The sequence below is a fragment of the Paramormyrops kingsleyae genome, chromosome 5 (genome assembly GCF_048594095.1).
Source record: "Paramormyrops kingsleyae isolate MSU_618 chromosome 5, PKINGS_0.4, whole genome shotgun sequence".
Classification (NCBI taxonomy): Eukaryota; Metazoa; Chordata; class Actinopteri; order Osteoglossiformes; family Mormyridae; genus Paramormyrops; species Paramormyrops kingsleyae.
In genome coordinates, this window is record NC_132801.1 from 9,172,585 (window position 1) to 9,192,426 (window position 19,842).

Consider the following 19,842-nt stretch of genomic DNA (forward strand, 5'->3'; position numbering starts at 1 on the left):
CCCCCCCTCCCCCCCCCCCGTGTGCGGAGCTACAGTGAGGCGTGGGGGGGGGGTGTGTGCAGCGCTACAGTGAGGTGTGTGCGGAACTACAGTGAGGCGTGGGGGGGGGGGTGTGTGCGGAGCTACAGTGAGGCGTGGGGGGGGGGTATATGGTACATGGATAAGTGTGTCTCAGCCGATCTTAAGGGATCTGTTTCCCATCAAACTAAACCTCGGTTGGCTGTGCAGTAGACAGTGCGCTGGGGTGTTTACACACTTTTAGTGGTGCAGTGGCAGTGCGCTGGGGTGTTTACACACTTTTAGTGGTGCAGTGGCAGTGCGCTGGGGTGTTTACACACTTTTAGTGGTGCAGTGGCAGTCCAGGCCGCCCTCTCGCTCTTGTGTTCGGACGCATGGATCAGTGTTTCAGAGCCTCAATAATAGATGTCGCCTTCGTGAATAATTCACGCACGACCGATTGAACTCTGCTTGCTGTCGCCAAGATGTGGGGGTCCGGGGGGGGAGCTTTGACTTGCCCGTCTCTCTCCAGGTGGCGTCCGGCCCCGTGTGGGGGGGGGTATCCTGTGTCCGTCGCTCCTCTTCACTCTGCCTCTTTCAGGGCTCCCAAGATGCAACGGGAGGTCAGGAGGGACTGGTAGCTCCGCCCTTCTCAGCCTTCCCGCCCCCACCGCCGCCCCCGCCCCCTCAGAACGGCCTGGGATTGGAGTTCGGCAGTGGCCTCTTCGGCGCCGGGGGACAGAGGCCAGTGGAGGGCGGAACTGGAGTTGCTGGTTCCACTGGCACTAATAACGGCTTGAGCGCAGTGGTGAGTGACCTACTCTGCCTCTGGCCATGTGTTTGTCTACAATAATCACCCGGGGGTGGCCATGGTCACCCGAAACCTAAATAATAAAAAGGAACTATGGATTATTTTGTTTCCCTAGTGGAACCATAGAAGAGACACGGTAGAAAGCTTCCCGGTGAAAATGTAGTGATTGACATAGATATTTTCTGCTTTTAATTTTTATTTGTGGCTTCATTTGTGAAGGTACGCTCATTAAGTTCATGTTTGCATGGCAATAAGAATGTGCAGTGAAATGTCTCTTTTAGGATTTCACCTTCTCTGAGTTTTATTTTTTATCAACGATTATAAACTTTTACATGTAACCCCTAGGTTTACATATACAGTATAGTCCTAGTTACTTGCACGTCGCGGAAACTCGTCTAACTACTTGTCGGAATGTGAAGTGAAATGAATGTACTGTTAGCAACGTTTATTTCTGGATTAGCAGTCGTACTGCAGACACTTATGTGAGCTTCTCAAACAAAGTTGGTTGGTTATTCCCTTTTTTGTTCCATCCCTCCTCCACAAATATAACTTTTCTGCTGGCACTGCTGATTACCAGCCCACTGATCATGTTCTCCCTGCTGTATTGTCCGCTGCAGACGGATGGAACCGGCCAGGTCGAGGCAGGCAGTCAGTGTGGAGTGCGGCCTGGGGGCGCGGCAGTGGGAGGAGCCTCTGGGGGCGAGGGGTCAGAAGCCAAAGGCACACCCAAGCGTCTCCACGTCTCAAACATCCCGTTCCGCTTCCGGGACCCCGACCTCAGGCAGATGTTTGGGGTGAGAGCCGCCACCCGCCCTCCCCCGAAGCTGTCGTTACTGGGGCATCCCAGAGGGTCGGGGACTTGGAACAGATGTAGCCCAGCTGTCATCTTTTTATCTTTTTTTTTTGGGAGGGGGGTTAAAAGATGGAAGATTCTTTACAAATGAGCATTCATCAGTATTGATATCTGCAGTAAATTGATCAATGATGAGAGATTAACTAAAATAAAAGACACAACCTACAATATGTAACTAACGTTCTTGACATTATATTTCTTCCTAAAAGTAAGTTATAAAAGGAATTCTCTGTTTTAACAAAAGTCTTTTTTTTTTTTTCTTTTTAGCAATTTGGAAAAATCCTCGATGTGGAAATCATCTTTAACGAGAGAGGGTCAAAGGTAAGCTGCTGTCGGCTGGTGACGCGTATGGGCACAGCGCCCCCTATCGCATGCCCGCAGTCCCAAGACCTTGATGCTTGTCTGTGGTTTATCAGAGCTGCGAAGGACGGCTTGATGATGCGATGGGCAGTGTGCTGAGCTGGACGCTGAGTCAGCACATCTGCATGGTGTTTCTTTTCAATACGAAGGTGTCGGCGTATCACATTGTGTGTGGTCTGGGCCGGAGTGTGTGTGTGGTCCTCCTAAAATGGCACCAACAAATTAATAGACTGAATAAAACCATGATGACCGCTAGAAATGCTGGACAGAGAGGATGCCTGCATTCTCCACCCCGGCCTATAGGGGGCCTCAGTGTCACTTTTTAACTCTGTATTTATAAAATGTCGCTTTGAACAGTGAGCTAAAGACGGCTGGGAACATGGGTGATGCGAGAAGTTTTGGGCCCCATGAAGGCATAGCATATCGGGCCCCCAAGACAGACCAATCCATTTATGTTCCAAATCTATTAGGGCCCCCCTTCATTCTGCCCCCCCCCGGCTGCAGTGCCCCCAAGTCGTGTGGCTCAGTATTTTTGGGGGGGGGACTGCACCCCCTGCCATGGTCCTGCTCTCTCTTGGAATACTGTCATAATTCTCCTAGTGCCCTGCTCTCTCCTCTAACCCCGCACCTAAATTCCCTTCCTGTCCCGTCCCGTCCCCCCGTCCCCCCCCCCCCACAGGGGTTTGGCTTTGTGACATTCGAGTCCAGTGCTGATGCGGAGAAGGCTCGTGAAAAGCTACATGGGACCCTGGTGGAGGGTCGCAAGATCGAGGTAATTTCCCCGAATGTCACCACAGTGTCACTCTTTCACTATGGACACGTTTACCAGTTTTAACTCTGATGTCATGCTGGAATCGGTACACGTGATCCGTACGCCGCTTTTCTATTTTGTCCGAGCGTGTCGGTCCTGCTTAACTGTGGGAATGGCACCAGAGCATGCTGGGATGGACACCGCCCCCCCCCCCCCCCCCCACCACTATCACCACCACCACCCTCCCCAATTTAATTTTGCTATGGATATCAGCATCGGGTACTAAGCATGCTAGGGAACGTGTCAATGTTGAGGGCATGGCTGATTGGACACAGGGAAATCTTCGGCGCGTCAATGCTGGAAAACTGAAGGGAATTAGCATGCTGCAGGAAATGCGATGTGCATGCTTTACTGGAGTCCGTCCTTACTGTGCAATTCAACAGACCCCCTCCCCACCTTAATACAACCCACCTTAATATCCCTCTGGTATCTGCTGTTACTTTTCAGCTGGAGGTGTTGTGGTTCATGGTTCCTTAGTGCAATAAAGGGTCTGTTATCTTCCCCCTCTGCTGCAGTGACGCATGTTTTAATGCTCTTATTGTCTGCCTCTGGCTATTACTGCTGCAGTCCTACCACAGAAATGGCAATTGTGCATGGGGTTTTTGAGCATTGTTAGGCTGTGTTTTATTGGTATTTTTCAGTCTTGTTATATTGGCATGGATCTGGTTTTCTTTTCTCTCTTTTTTTTTTTTTTTTTTTGGTCTGTCTGTGTTTTATTTCCTTACTGTTTTTAAGTATCCTCTTGACGTTCACTGGGTCCTGACCTGTCCAGCTCTGCTGGAGTTGCTCTCTCGATTCATGGGGTCGAACGGCCGAGGTGTGCGGGGCTGTCCGTTTGGCCCGCCAGCCGAATTGCGGGGAATGTTCCAGATTGCGGTCATTTGCGCAGAGGAAAGACGTCAAAGCCTTTTCTTCCCCTCCACCAGTAGCTGCTTTATTGTCAGCATTGTTAGTCAATGCTGGGGTCTGAGGGGAATTACCCACAATCCCCAGGATGCTGGGGTCTGAGGGGAATTACCCACAATCCCCAGGATGCTTCTTTGCTTTTGTGGAGCTAGTAAAAGCGACTTGTATGAAATTCAAGAGATCGATAGAAACACAAACGCAGCATATTTATCAACCTGCTTTTTTTCAGGGAATATTGCATATTTTACCCGCACTGTGTCACACTGTACAGTATTAGGAGGGCATGAATCAAAGGTTGCCATCACTGCATGGATTAATACACCTTATCTGCAGTATGCCTATTAGTTAAGTAAATAGAATTTTATATCTATATTATAATAGGCCTACATTTTTCCAACATTCAAGTTAAATTTTTTCCTCTATTTTTGCCATCTGCAAAATTGCATCTCAAATCCTGCCTCCCTGACCTAATTTTAAAAAATTTCGGCTTATGAAATAGATCCAGTGCACACTTCTGTCGGAAGTGCAAACTTTTTTTTTCCCACCAGTGTGACTCCGCGGATTTCCATGGCAACAGCTCCCGTGCGCAGGAAATCCCGCGATCTGCGATGCATCGAGTGGAAACGCAGAAACCGACAGCTCAGTTGTCAGGCTTCGCTCCGCATGTTTAGGTGACTGTCTGCATGTAGGGGGTGATCTCCACATCTTGGGGAATGTCAGGACACGCCTGACCTTAAACTACCTCAGGGAAAAAAAAACTTTGTCAAGAGTTTGAATTCCTTGATCCAATCTTGTCTTAATGTAACTGTGTTCTAGTCCTTTCACTTGGATGAAATCTGTAATAAGGCTTTCAGCTGAGTCGTTCTTACCCTTTTTTCTGTGTCATGTCTGCATGGGAAGCCTACTATTCTACAGGTGGCTGTTAAGTTGTTTTTTTTGGTCGCGATGCATGTGCCGCGATTTAACTTGAGTCGACGTGGGAGACTTTGCAGTGTCGGCGCTTATAAACGGACACACGCCTCCCCCCCCTGCGTCTTTCTGACCATGCTGTGTGTCCTTGACTGGTCGCTTATGCATTGCATGGCATTGTGGCGGTGTTGTGTTTTTTTTTTTATTATTTCGGGGGTCCGATAATGTTTGACCGCTGCCTTCACTACACTGCGCTCTGTTCCGCCATCCCTCCCCCTCTCAGATTTCTGCATCTTCTGTGTCCTCCTCAAATAACTGGCAGGTGTTTTTTTTGTTTTTTTTTTATAAATGTCTGTTGGTTGATTATTTATGTTTGTTCATGTGTTAGACGCAGCGATGAGGGGGTGTGCTGGTGTGCGGCCACGCTGTCTTTCTGAACATGCATGGACTCTGGGTTTTGTACAGATTACCCTCTGTAGCCAGTGACCCGTTGTGTTCCATTTAAGCTCGCTCGTCTGTCCGCTGAAAACGCCGCGCTTTGAAGAAATCCCCACATCCCTTACGCTTTCAAACGGAACTGATAAAATGTACCAATGTAAGTGGACGAATCTGTTTTGTGAGCTCTCTTTTTAAGTGTCTGTGTTAGTGGCGTCCACCCTCCTTCCCATCTGTTGGCGTGCTGTGTGTGTCCACCCCTTCTGCGTGGCTGCCATCGCCCCCTTTAGTCCGTGTTTGTCGGGATGGGATCAAGCCTTCGCACCGTTTTATTTCGGTTTTTAATTTTGTTTTCTTTGTTTCGTTTGTGGTTTGGTTTTTTTATATAGCGGAAATGTATCGTTTGCATACTGGCTCGTCGCTGCTGCATGTCGTTCAGAGCAGATAGCAGCGCAGACTAAACGCGCCACCTCACTACGGTTACACGTGGGAACGTATGTAAACTAATGCTGACTTGCGTGTGGACCTTCATCTTTTTATCGGCTTATTCTATCTATAATTCTGCTTGGCTAATTATGAACAATTTTGGTGATGGGGGCTCTGTTATCCTAAACTACTGTCATTTATGATTCATAAATAAAAACACAATCACGTCTAATTGTTTGACAGTGGAGCTTAATGTTCGCCCGAACTTTAATTGCGAATTGCAATAGTAAACGGATCACATCGGCATCGTCTCGCATGGCGCTCTCTTATGGCCGGAGCCAGAGCTCTTCCTCGGGTTATGGTTGGCCGCTGAAATGGTCACTCTTTCTTGCATGCATGGTTTTTGCAAGCTGTTTTGAGTGCATGCGCATACAAGGGAGGAAGACCAAAAGAGCGACAGTGATCTCAAACCCTTTATCTTTGCTTCTGTGCGTTTTCCATGGGCTTTCCCCGCCGTATGGACAATATTGTCCCCGTCTCCCGTTACATGGCCCACCTTCATGCCCTGTTAGTGTCCCCTGGAACTTCCTGTACCTTTCCTGTTGGCTGTCTGCTTTTGTCTCCTGTCATTACCTGTATTTCGCTGCACTGAATAAGATCAACAAAACATAGACAAATTCACGATTTATTTGATTGAAATTTAAGTAATGAATTAACTCTACGGATGGATGTTGCCACCTGGTGTTGTCAAGAGGCATTGCATTTTAATAGTCACGGCGTTTTGCATACAGTTTATTCAATGTGTAGAGTATTTATTGTTAAGAAATTACATTTGTAGAATTATTTGATGTCAAATAACATGGGAACTTTTATTTTGCAAAAATATTAACTGTATTTATTAACTGGTTGTAAACCCAAAGAGATTTTTGATTAACACATTTACATTCGGTCTAGCATTACTACCATACAAGGTACAATAGTATTATTAATAGTATTATTTTATACATTTAAGGCACTTTTAGTCTCTAACACTTTTAGTACAAGCTATATATGAGTTTCTGTCTTATAATTTTCTAATTAAATAATTAATATTATGCTAATATAACCTTGCAGTGTAATTACATAAAAACTGTACAGACTGTGTTGTACTCTTGAAGACTTGGCCTCACACCTTCTATGATTAATGAATCTATCATATCTCTGTCAGATTTTATAATATTTGTCCCAAGTGACCAACCTTAAAACTGGTGAAAAATTTCTCCCCTCATTACAAGTTATAGATTTTTAAAATTAATAATATTTCTCTCCCCTGTCTTTCTTCTGCTGTCTCTCCGTTTCTGTGTAAGCTAATAGAGTTGATGTGGTAAACCCTCCCTACCTGGTTGTTTTGTGTGTGTGTGTCTGTGTCTGTCGGCTGTTGGTCCACGTGCTGCCCCTGTGTCTTACCTGTCTGTGATGTTCCGCGTGTGTGATGTGAGTTGACGGGCTAAGTTGGCCACATCCTTCTCCCAGTCTCTGTTTCTGCCGTCTTTCCCCTAGCTTGTTTCTCTCTTCTTTCCCCTGTGTGTTCTTCTCATTCTTAGGCAGTTCGGACCGAATGCAACGTAACCAGCTTGTGTACCGGTTCCAAGATCTCAACCTTTTTCCGAAATTGATTTTAATTTTAAAATTTGCAATTTTCCTCGTCTCCATTTCTGTTTTCTGTGGTAGTAGTTCTATTTATTTGTTTTAGATGTTTGTTTTTACTATTTTGTGTTACTTTTTTTTTTCTGTTTCCCTGACGACGTCTGTGTGTGTTGTTGTCAGTTTCCACGGTAACCGCTCACGTATCCTCTGGCCGTTTCCTCAGCATGGGTAAGTTGTATATACATGGTACCATCACTGCCTGACCTCCCCACTTGCCTAAAAATGTAGCAAAATGCATTAAAACAAAAATATGCATCTTGATAAAAGCAGTCTGTAGTAGTTAGGAGTAGATGACTGTTGCAATGTTTGATCAACAGTATTGAGAGCTTTAAAACAACTAGACAAACCTTTACTCTGTCTCACTTTACAGTGCTTATGGGTAACTTTGCCAGAGTGTCTTATTCATAAAAATAGCGCTCCCCGGAATAGCGCTGCATTCTGTATGTCCCATGGTGTCACTCTGCACTGTACGCTGGAGTACAGGGACCCCATGACCTGTATGCACGCATTTGGCAGAACGGAAGGTGCCGGAAACATGGTCGGGTGTGATTACTGACACCTCAAGCGCTCAAATGGCACCTTTTAGGGCCTCGTAAGTGTGGAAGAATCGTGGGATGGTTAACAGATCTAAAAAGCACGGCCTGTAGGATGGACTAGGGACATTTTAAAGGGAGAGGAAAGGTGAGCTCAGAAAATGTACAGGATCGTGGGCTTTGCTCATCAAATTGACCGAACTGCAAACCCCAAGATGGGGTTGTTGCTCCTGGTCTCTCTCCCTCAGCGATTTGAAGGCTTTGACCTTGATCGAGTTGAGGGGGTGGCTCTGTGGGCCTTGTTCCCACCCCATGACATTCACCCCCTCCCTGCCTGTCATGCAGATGTTTGATATCAGGCCACTATTTAGTCAAATAATCTGTCTGTTTCAATCGCAAAATGATCAGTTCCATAAATGACCATCGTTTCATATTTGGGGAGGTGACATGACTTAATAATTTAAATACAGAGGTCTGTTTATTGGGGGGCGGGGGTTGAATAAATCCAAATTAAATATTGGGGGTGCACCCCCCCCCCCTCCTGCCTCTGGTTATAACAACCTTTTTCTTACCAAATGGCAGACAGTTTGGAGGAAAGTTAATTACTACTTTTTCTGATTTCCCTTCCTGTATTTTTTTAATTATTAGGCAGGAGACAAACCGTGCTTTGTTTGGAAGCTCTTCCTATATCCCTCTTTTGTCCTGTTTGTGCCCCCTGGTTTGGTTTTGGTTTGGACATGAATAGTTTGTCTCATTATTAGTGGCTGCCATTGTTTTCTCCCTGTCGCATTTATTTTGGGGTGCCTCTCTTTCTCTCCATCTTCCCTCTCTTTTCGGTGCTTTGAAATGTCTTTCATCCGAGAGCCATTACTAATTTGAATAAACTTTTTCTTTGGTGTGCACCTTTAGAGAGCCCCTGATCTGTTCGGTGCTTTGCTTGTCTGAATGAAAACACATCCCCCATGTAATTTCTGTGCCTGGTGTGGAGAATGTGGGCCTTGTCAGTCTCTCCCCTGCATCCGCACCACACACACACACACACACACACACACACACACACAAACTTGCGCATTTGCGCACCGTGTTCCTTTCTGTGTATTTTCAACTTCTCACCCTGCTGCACCTGCTGCTTGCTGATTGGCTGATCTCCGGCCCGTTACTCTCGCTCAGCTATGCGATGTGCCTGTCTGCATCATTTGCTGATGATGGGTTTTTTTTTGTGGTATGCTAAACATATGGGTCTCCCCTTCTCTCCCGTGTCCTGACCCCCCTCACAGGCAGCAGCTGGTTGTTTTTATATGATCTCTACTGCTCTGTCAAGAACTTTTCATAGGTTGTTTTAACCTGTGAATAACTGGTTATGTTTGAAGGTTATTTTCTTCCCTTTGTACCCACCTCCCGCATGCCTGGTTTCTAACAGGAACTGCTCTGTGCGTTTATGCCTTTATGATTCTGCTTTGATGTATTATTTTGGTGCCTGTGGTGATTATGCTTTTGTATGAAAAGATGCGAGTGAATGAAAGATCGGATTTATTTTATGCAATGTAATGCCACACCTGATCTGGCTTCGGCACATTTTAATTCAGTAACTCGCTCTGAAATGCAGTTTCATTTCTTTTTTGTTGTTGCTGTGTTATTACAAAAGAGGAAGAGGTCACGTGCAGTCAGATTTGGTTGACCACCCACATCTTACCGAACTTTTGTCCTACTTGGCAAGACAAACCTCAGTCAGATGTTTTTTTTTTTTTTTCCTCAGTAAGCTGAAGATGCCCCTTTGAAAATGAGGTCTTTCCATTTGAATGACCTTCCTCGTTAATATGGCGTCTTGACGTGATACATTTAGGATGAAAAGAGGGGCCTGGATGCCTGCGATTGGCTGAAGGGCAAACTGCTGTATCTGTATTCCTGCCCCCAGTCAAATATAATGATTGACATCATTCAGAATCTTCACCCCTCTGTCTGAGGTCATCACCACTATGTTCCATGCCTAACCACCCCAGCCCAGTAGGTGGCGATATGTGAAATGGGCAGCTGGCCGGCCACAGCCCCCCGACCGCATGCTATTGTCTTTGCAGACCAAACATGTTTGCTTTCTCTTCATGACCGCATGCATGTACATGACATAGCAATGTTGTTAAAAAGGGGCCTCAGAAGGCAGTAGAGGCTATTGCCGGGATTAACGCCGGCGTTTGTATTTAATGTCTGTTTGACGTTGGTCTCTGGTTTGTCGGGGTCGTTCCCTGGACCCTCGGCTTGTCTTTTAATGTGCCTGATGCTCTGTGGTGATTGGCTGGATGTCTGTGCTGTGAGTCTTTCCCTCTTTACCTCCCGTTCATCCCCTCATCTCTCGCTCCTCTCTCTCCGTCTCCCTCTCCTCCAGGTGAATAATGCCACTGCCCGGGTGATGACCAATAAGAAGCTAGTCAGCCCGTACACCAACGGGGAGGGGCTGGGCTCGCTGCCATATGGTAAACGCCGGTCTCATGGCTGATGTAGAATGGGGGGGGGGGGGGGTTTATCTCCAGGGTCTTGAGAGAGAGTGTGGGGGAACGGAGGTGTGTGTGTTTGCCGTGTAGCGGCTTTCCGCCCCCCCGCTGTTAATCGCACACCTCTCCTGGCGGCCCGTCTCACCGGTTCCGCTCTGCCTCCCCGTCTCTCAGCAGGCTGGAAGCTGAGCCCCATGGTGGGGGCCGTCTACGGGCCCGAGCTCTACGCGGGTGAGCTGCCGCCTCCGTCTCTCCTCATTTATTTCCTTGCCCCCACACCCCACAAAGCTGCCTTGTTAAACTTGGAGCAGTTGTCATGTTGGCCTAGCAAGGGTGAAAATTCAAGAAATGCAAATATGTTTTGAACCACAGGCCTTTTCTGGGATGACACACTCACGACGGTCGCACGGCACATATTCACCCCCCAGATTTATTTCTAGAGCGATTATTTGCCCCCGTTCACTGACTTTGACATTTGTTTTGTACTTGCGCACTTCGTATACGTCATAGAATCAATGAATCCGTTGTTATTATTGTTGTTGTCGTTGCTGTCGCCGTCGTCTTATTGATCTTAGCGAGTCTTAGTAGTCTTAGGTCATATCTGTTCATTCGCCCCTCCAGTACCCGGGTTCCCGTACCCCGCTACCACGGCAGCTGCCTTCCGTGGGGCTCACCTGAGGGGTCGGGGTCGCCCCGTGTACGGCGCCGTCCGCGCCGCCGTCCCCCAGCCCGCCATCCCCGCGTATCCAGGGTGAGTGTCGGTGTCGCAGATTTACATGCATGCCGGGTAGATTTAACCCCGCAAACTGCGTGACGTGTCCGTAAGTGATGTGATTGGCTGCCGTGCTCTGGAGGACCGTACCACTTCCATGCTCGACGAGGCCAGCGACAGCCCCACACTGTCGTTTCCTTGGCGATGCTGATATTCCTCACTGCGAATGCGGGTCCTTTGGGGCCATCTGTCACTGGCTGGGGTCCGGCCAGTGCTGGGTAGTGGGAGATGCCTCAGGGCATTATGGGAGTTGCAGGGTGTCGTGCTTATGGAAGTTGTATCTGTTTGTGCATGCTGCATGTGTGTGAAATAACACTCTCTCTCTCTCTCTCTCTCCCCCCCCCTCCCTTCCTTCCCACCTCACTGCTGTTTCCTTTGTACCACATCTTATTTTCCCCACTTCTCTCTTTTTTGCTGCATTCTGACTTCTATTCTTTCTCCTCATCCTCCCTTCCGCTTCTTCATCTTATTGGCATTTAAAAATTTTCTTCTGTCTGTGCCCATCCATCACTGCTGCTCATTTGTCCTCTCTCTCTCCCTCTCCCTCCATTTCTCTCTCACCCTCCTCTGTGCCTCCTTTCCCATCTGCGCCTGTGCCCCCCCCCCCCCCCGCTCTCTCAGTGTGGTGTATCAGGATGGGTTTTATGGAGCCGCAGAACTATATGTAAGTAAAGTCTCGCTCTTCCCCCCCCCGCGATCACACTCTCCCTCTCTGCCTCACAGTGTTCCGTGTGTGTGCGTGTGCATAAACTGCATAGAGCTGCATACTTGTGAATGATATAGCATATATACAGGGTTTTATCCCAATATTACTAAATGGCATGTGAATTTTTAGAATTTACATCTATAGAAATGACCCAGTGTCTCGATACATCTATTTTTATGGCTTGTAATGGGATTTTCCACTGTAGTTTCAACTAATATGAAAATAAATGTGCTTTTAAGATGCCTTAGATTCATATGAATTTTATCCTCAAAGATGTAGTGATTCATCTAGATGTTTAAGTAACATTGTGAGTGTTAGGCTCCATGCAGGCATTACGCCGGACAGCCCATCCTGCGGCCAACACGTCCGTATCAGATCTATACATTCATAACTGAGCCGCTCTATGCGTGTCTATTTGTGTGTGTGCGTGTGTTTGTGCGTGTGTGCGTGTCCAGGTTGACAATAGCTGTTTCTGTTTTCTCTGTAGAATAGTGTTTCAGGACACTGTCCTTAGTGCCAGATTGCCTCAGGTAGGGTCGGTATAAAATCCAGTATGCATTTATTACCGTCGATTATTGTTTTGATATTGATCATTTTTAAATTGTGATGGCATTTCTGTACTAACTCACTGGAATCTGACACTGGCGGAATTGGGGAAGGGGTTATGCTGTCATCATCATCCCCATCATTTTCACCTTCATCATTTTATAATAGAAACACACTAGTGTAGTAACTTTTAGACTAAGGTCTTATCACATGTAATATAAATGGAAAGGAGCTGTACTTTAAGGTATATGAATTTCATTTGGGAAATTTGACATTAGGCCTGAAAGTCTTATAGTCTGACAGCCTGTCTTTCGGTCTTGCTCGTAAGAACATATCGAACTGTTTTTTTACGCAACATTAAGTGCATGGCTTGCGGCAGTTTGCGTCAATAGCATTTCAGGCGTGCACCCCATAATCAGTGCTGACAGATATCTGCAAACGCTCTGTGAACTTTTGGGTTTGTTACTGAGAAATAGCTGGAAAGGCTGTAATCAGTAAGAGTCAGGGGTAGGGGGCAGGCTATGAAATTGGCTTTCAGTCCCATTTATTCTGGTGAATAAATGTTCAGTATTTTGTAGGAAGAGTGGGGGGTCGACCCCCTACAGAATCTGTTGGTAGAGTTTTGTTTCCCTGCGTCTCTCTGGCCCGGGGCGGTTCAGCTGGTCACGTTAACCTGCCTGCCCGGGCAAGAGCGGCGCATGTTTTAGCGGGACTCACAGGCCCAGCTGCACCGCGCCTGTCGCATTAGGGTGGGATTCTCAGGCCCAGCTGCAATGCGTCTGTCGCATTAGGGTGGGATTCTCAGGCCCAGCTGCAATGCGTCTGTCGCATTAGGGTGGGATTCTCAGGCCCAGCTGCAATGCGTCTGTCGCATTAGGGCAGGACTCGCAAGTCCAACTGCACTGCACCTGTCACACTAGGATGGGACTTGCAGGCCCAGCTGCACTGCATCTCTCGCATTAGGGTGGAACTCACAGGCCCAGGTGCACTGCATCTGCTGCTTTAGGGTGGGATTCGCAGGCCTAGCTGCACTGCATCTGCTGCACTAGGGTGGGACTCGCAGGCCCAGCTGCACTTCATCTGTCCCATTAGGGGACGACTCACTGGCCTAGCTGCACTGCATCTGTCGCATTAGGGCTACATCTGCTGCACTAAGGCGGGACTCGCAGGCCCAGCTGCACTGCATCTGTCGCATTAGGGTTACATCTGCTGCACTAAGGCGGGACTCGCAGGCCCAGCTGCATTTTGTCTGTCATATTAGGGCGGGACTCGCAGGCTCTGCTGCACCACGTCTGTCGCATTAGGGCTGTCAGGACCCACCAGCACAGCTAGGACCTCATCCCTAACCCCTTCCCAATATCTCGCTCTATTGGTTCGCTTCACCTGTGGCATGCTGAAATGAAATCAATGTGAGCATGCTGACACCCATACCCCACCCTTCTACCCCATCCCCTCCCCCCAATTTTACCCTCTTTCCATCTCACTCCCTCTGCATCCCTCCCTCCCTCGCCTTAATTCTGCTACCTTTTACCTGTCTACCCGAATTCTCATTTCCTTTTGGTTTCTCCAAAATGTCCTCCTCTTCTTCCTCCCCTACTCTACCCACTTCTCATCTCTTGGACCCCCCCCCCCCCCCCACACACAGGCATATGGAGGAATGCTGGGAGTCGTAGTTAATTAGGGTAGAATGCAGTGGTGTGTTTGATTGGGATTGCCTCTCTCTCTCTTTTTTTCTTAATTTGGGATGCATGCTGTCTTTCTGTTGTGGCCACGTTTCTGTTCGTCCATCTCTGTCTGTCTCTGTCCGATCGTCTTTTGGCACAGAAAAATGTCCTGTTTAATTTATGCATTTGGGAAGATAACACGGGGGGTAATTTACACCGTTGGCTTTATTTATTCATCGTCCTGTGTGTCTTGGGGGCTTTTGCCATGAAACAGCCCTGTTACATTCTCCTTATGTCGTGTCTCTTGTCAATGTCTCAGTCCCCTGTCATTTATTCCCCTCTTTTTGTTGTTTATCTCTTGCTTCGCTTGGTCTCATGACGTCTTTCCTCTCGCTGCTTTAGCCCCAGTCCTGAAGAGCCGTGGGTCGGACTGCGGGTTCTGTCCGCGGGTTCTCACACGCGGTTCTTTATCGCTCTGCTACATTTATAAATGAAGTACCGCGGCTCTCCGGGACTGGCGCTAATGAGCCCGACGTTGCGTGCTAAGCGGCGTCTCCCCCCCCCCCCCCCCCCCCCAGTACAGTTTGCCCACCATGCTGACCTCCTCGCTCTCCTTCTGGCAGGGGGGGTACACGGCGTATCGCTACGCCCAGCCCGCCGCCGTAGCTGGAGCGACGGCTGCCGCAGCCGCTGCCGCCGCTTACAGCGACAGGTGAGGGCCACAGACACATGGGATTCCAGTCCTGAACAGTATGTTCCTCTCCCCTTCTGCGGGGTAGTATACGATGGTGAGGTCACAGGGGGCAATGGCCCCAGCTGAAAGCTGATTGGTCCCCAGAGTGCACCATGCCCTGTCACTCACCAATACGAAACATATGATTGGCTAATGAAAAGGTTGGCCCCTCTGTATGAATTATGGCCTCTATCTCCGCTATCTCTTATGCCTCCCGCTTTAAAAATTCTAGAATCGCCCTTATCCTCCTCTGATGCGACTTCTACCTTAAGATAGACACTAGGCCTTTATTACTGTCTCCAAACTGTGCGTCTCCTTTAATTCCTGTGTTCTCGAGATGTGACATCATTTTAATTGAAAAGCAGGAAGCCGTAGTCAAAGCAAGTTTAATAGCTGGTGTCTATGCCGCATTTGCTCCCGCCTGGCGCCTGACGGTGCCGTCTCTGTCTCCGTCCCCTAAGTTACGGCCGAGTGTATGCCGCGGACCCCTACCACGCCCTGGCCCCTGCCGCAGCCGCCGCGTACGGAGTGGGCGCCATGGTAAGAGTTACTCTACCGAGGCAGTCACATGAACAGAAAGACCACTGCTATCGCGTGTAATTAATCTGTAGTTCTTTCCCTCCATTTTCTCACTGTTAGGGATCGTGGCTAAATTGTATGACAGGAATAAAATGAAAACTGTGCTATTTCCTCACTCTTCTCTCTGTCTCTTGCAGGCCAGTTTGTACCGGGGCGGATACAGTAGATTTGCCCCTTACTGAATGACCTCGACGTCTCTGACCCCCCCCCACGCCCCCTCCCCCCTTCTGTAGTTCAGGAATCAAATCTCCATCTGTCTCCCCGGAAAGGTGTTGTCTGTTAGAGGCACAGCCCGCAAAGAAAAAAGGCGTCAAATGTAATTGTCAGTTACACCTCCAAACCATGATATTACAGGAAATCAACCATCCAGAAACTGCTGGGACGTACCAGGACAGCCACTGGCAGAGGCTCTGGACTTGACAGGCTGTGGATAAACAGAATGGCCACCGTCAGGCCCTGCGGTCATGCTGTTCAGCTCCATTAACACCATCCTTTAAGAGTAGAACATCTAGAATCAACCAATGCACAGTTGCAAATTACACTCTTTTTTTCCCCAATATATCAGCTTTTTTTTGTCAGTTTGGTGTTAAGCGCACACCTCTTTGGAAGGTACCACTTTGGGTGAATTTTTTAGGGGGGGTGCAACCGAGTTAATAGGGCACAGATATTCAAGCTCATATTGAAGTGGAGCAACTTTAAAGAAAACTTTACAATGATCAGCTGCGGAAAAACACAAAACACAAACGCAAAACTGACAATGGGAAAAGAAATGCAAAAATGACTCTTTTGATATGCATTACCTCATTCGGGTTTTTGTCTATGGGGAAAATTAGTAGTCGAATAATAGTTACTACAAAAGGCATTAACATAAATTAGATGCGTCACACCGCTCGTCTTGCGTTTTAACAAACTTATTGTTACTGTTATTATAATGATTATTATGATTATTATTTACAATTTTCTCCTGTGAAATATTCCTCTTTGTTCCTGAGTATCTGTACCACAGTTATGAATATAATTGCTGTCTCTCTTATATTCTGTTGGCATGAGTGTTCGGTCTGTACGATGCATTACTCAGCACAAGCGAACCTTGTAAATATGCGGTGGTCCCTGTGACTTACGGACATGACGACACGCACCCAGAGCGCGGATGGGAGTGCATGTGTGGGGTTAGGGTTCTGTGGGTGGGTGGGCAGTGGGGGGGGGGGGGGGAGGCCACAGAGAGATGCTACCTACCACGACCTGTGCTGGGTTACACTGCGCCATCAGGGCAAAACGGCATCAACGTTTTGTTTTGCCTGGGAAACGTCAGGGGCGCTGAACAGCCCCGGATTAGGCTCTGTCTGGTCATGTGACATGACCTTTTTAAACACAGAGGTTATTTTTGTTAATGGATTGTTACCTCTCTCCTCTCTAAGTCCAACAACCCGCTTCCCAAGCTGGTTCCCCATTCTCTAGCTTTGTGAGAGTAGTTATCTATGGAAGACACAGCCAATTCCTTACTATTATTTGTCTTTTTTAATTTTTAATAAAGTTGGCAATTGTGGGGTAACGAGGAGATCTGGACAGTGACAGAAAGATGTTACAATGTATAAATTCTGGTTGTAGAATCGCTGAAGCTTAATTCCATATCTTCTAAATTGTATGTTTTTTTTGTTTTTTTTTTTGATTCCAAAGATTCTTCAAAAGCACATTTCTGGCCACACGTAAACGTGTTATACTGTATATTATTGTTGCTGTTATTATTATTGCTGTTATTATTATGGATGTTTTGATGTTACGTTATTTTTTTTATATTTTTTTCCTTTTTTTGTGTGTTGCCTTTTCAGAGAGGTTCATTTAGATGCGACTTTTTAACTGTAGTCAAGGATTAATACTTTAGACGGGGTTCTCAATGCTAGCAGATGACTAAAGGCAAAATGAATTACGTAACCGCAATCTTTAGGAGGAATATCGACAATAAAAGCTCAATTTCATTCTACATTATATTTTTTGAGTTTGAAACATTGATTTTTACCCTTGTTTAGGCCGTCTTCCTTTTCGTTGTAATTGAGGTGGTCGACCTTATGAAATTGAAATGTGTCATTGTTTCATGCGGTGAATAACAGGTCAAGTGGTGAAGATGGGACACTTTTTCCCTTTTCGTGGCAATGAGCCGTGTTTAAACTAATTTAATTACCTGCCGGATAAAAGCTTCTCTGGAAAGCACACTTTTCCCCTCCTCTCGTTTGTATTTGGCAATGAGTCTGGTTCTTTATAATACACTGATTGGGTTCTTTGTCAGGCCAAACCACTGAACATTTTACTGGAGATTGGAGGGGGGGGAGCCTCTGATTCTATACGTGTGGCACAAAGGTGAAAGGTCAAGGGTGAAAGGCTGAAGCAATATAATTGGTTACTGATGTGTCTGGGATCATTCCGCTAATGAAGTGCTGTTACCTTTTTAAGAGTATTTTTAGTAAAACGTTAAGAGTTGGCATATATCAAAGTTTGGTTAGATGTGAGGTTGTATATCAGACATGTGCATATTATAAATGTACAAAAAAAAAAAGAATCGCCCTGGGGTGTAAACAAAATGTTCATATTGCGATAAGTTATGGGCGTATCCCCATTTTGGCTATCGCGTGGAGGGTGCAGCAACATCTCATTTTGTGTCTTTGTTCATTCGTTTGGCACAGAACATGTGACACGTACTCATGCATTCACCAGTCATGCTGTACGTTGTGCGTAGCATGACAAACGGGCACAAATCCTGTATGAAAACATGCCACGTGATCTCAGATGCAGGGCGTGCTTTTGTTTTTTTTTATTATTCCCCATTAAGAATGTCATTGTCTTTGTTTCTTTCCCTTGGTTTACAGTGAGTGATATTGTGTATTTTCTCATATTTCTTTCGTTATGTCTCTTTTTTTTTGGTCTGTTTTCTATTAAATGTACATAAAGGTTTTTTTTATATCTTGTCAGCTGTTTATATTGACAGACATCGCAAATGATCATGTGCTTCACCTAAACGACTGTGTATGGGGAAACTGGTTGCAGTTGGAAACATTGAAATATTTGCCTTTAGTGAAAAAACAGGAAAATCGTAGACTTTTCCGAGAGTAGTGGATCAATTAATAAGCAATGGGCGCAACATCCCTCTCATTGCAACGTAATGTTGTTTAAAACAGCAGGGAGCGGTCGCTTAACTGGTCTCTGTTAAATGAAAAACAGTTTTTCTATAAAACGAGAGAATCCTTTGTAACAGCTGTCGGGACGATAACTAAAGCACATGGTTTATCTTAGAGCTTCACTGCAGAGAAATATCTGCTCAGTGGCGTCGATCTAGTTAAGCACTGCTGCAACAAAAATGCGGCGCTTTAGGGACCCCGTACCGCACGCGTGATTTCAGAATCAAAGGACAATTAGAAAATCATTAATAAAAAGAAGCACGACATCTAGGGAACGTCTTCGGCAGCCGTCATTAACTAAATAAATCTAAATAACTCAATCTCCCGTAGATGCCACCTATTTCACAGCTTGCTGTTTATGACAACCATAACAAAAACTGCCCCTTATAAGTCGCCGTTTCATAAAAGATCGACATCGACACAATTGCATATGGACATTTACATACTGGTTTGGGCTTTTTCTTCTGCAGAACTCCACAGAACTTTGAGTAGTCTGACATTTTAACTCCCTTTATATATAATGATGTCAAATGCTTCTGTTTATTATTTGTTCGTTACAGCTGGGACTTTGGTGGTTTATTAGGTAGCACTGTGATATTTTTCATGCTCTCTGCGGCGTCCTGGCAGCCTGTCCTGTACGCCGGCCCCACGTCCCCTAAGCTCCCTGTCATGATTCCGGACATCGGGTATGTGAAGCGAATAGACGTTTAGTGTAACGTTTCTGAATATTTCGAATACATTTGCTCCATGTGCGTTTAAATGGTGTGTGAGTGCGCCCTCCGATGGGTTGGCGCCCCCTCCTGGGTTGTTCCCAACCTTGCGCCCGTAGCTCCGAACCCCCTGCGATCCTGAATAAGACAAGCAGAGTTACTGAAGATGGATGGATGGATGGATGGGCGCGCGGACATGTGCGTTTACCTGCATGCAGTAACTTTCTCTTATTTTTCCTTCGTGGAAACCTGAATGATATGGGATTTGAGACGTGTCTTGTTTGTGTTGTAATGACACTGACAACCACCGCGTGGCAGTATAACTGCATTAATCATCGCTAAGATCGGCGGCTCATGCTCGGCGCTATATTACAACAAATTTGGGGTTTAAGGCTGCACGGTAGCCACACACCAACCTCTTTGAGCTCGTGTGGATTTCCTCCAGCAGAACAGAAGGTCTGGCCATTTTGCAGTCCCTTGATGAGGCGGAGGGTTGAGCCGGGAGGATATTAGGGGACAAGTCTGCAATTCTACCGTCGCCAAGCATTTCTCAAAATGAGAGGGATAGTTTTTCACATTGTTAAGATGAGCTTGAGACTCCCCCCCCCCCCCCCCAAGATAAAATACTAAATTATTTATATACGGCACAAAGTGTAAATGTAAATGCACATGTTCCTTATAGGCTAATAAGATTTTTGACGCTAACAGTCTACAGTTTTTGCTCTGCTCAGTCTCACCGCGGCGGTACA

General features: G+C 46.6%; 1 protein-coding gene across 6 annotated transcripts in view; it reads left to right on the forward strand.

Moving 5' to 3' along the window:
• The window catches only part of rbfox2 (RNA binding fox-1 homolog 2), a 30,367-nt gene extending 14,121 nt beyond the window's left edge, over positions 1-16,246 (forward strand). For 3 of the 6 annotated variants that reach the window (XM_072712055.1, XM_072712058.1, XM_072712059.1), the window contains exons 2-12: positions 599-805; positions 1,426-1,602; positions 1,929-1,982; positions 2,701-2,793; positions 10,108-10,195; positions 10,388-10,444; positions 10,835-10,964; positions 11,607-11,649; positions 14,525-14,613; positions 15,096-15,174; positions 15,351-16,246. In XM_072712055.1, coding sequence (XP_072568156.1) covers positions 599-805; positions 1,426-1,602; positions 1,929-1,982; positions 2,701-2,793; positions 10,108-10,195; positions 10,388-10,444; positions 10,835-10,964; positions 11,607-11,649; positions 14,525-14,613; positions 15,096-15,174; positions 15,351-15,395 — 1,062 coding nt within the window. In that variant the 3' untranslated portion in view covers positions 15,396-16,246. Of the gene's footprint in view, positions 1-598; positions 806-1,425; positions 1,603-1,928; positions 1,983-2,700; positions 2,794-10,107; positions 10,196-10,387; positions 10,445-10,834; positions 10,965-11,606; positions 11,650-12,178; positions 14,461-14,524; positions 14,614-15,095; positions 15,175-15,350 lie in introns of those variants that run through there. The other 3 variants (XR_011991692.1, XM_072712056.1, XM_072712057.1) reach the window with 3 other exon arrangements.
• The last annotated feature ends 3,596 nt before the right edge of the window (positions 16,247-19,842 follow it).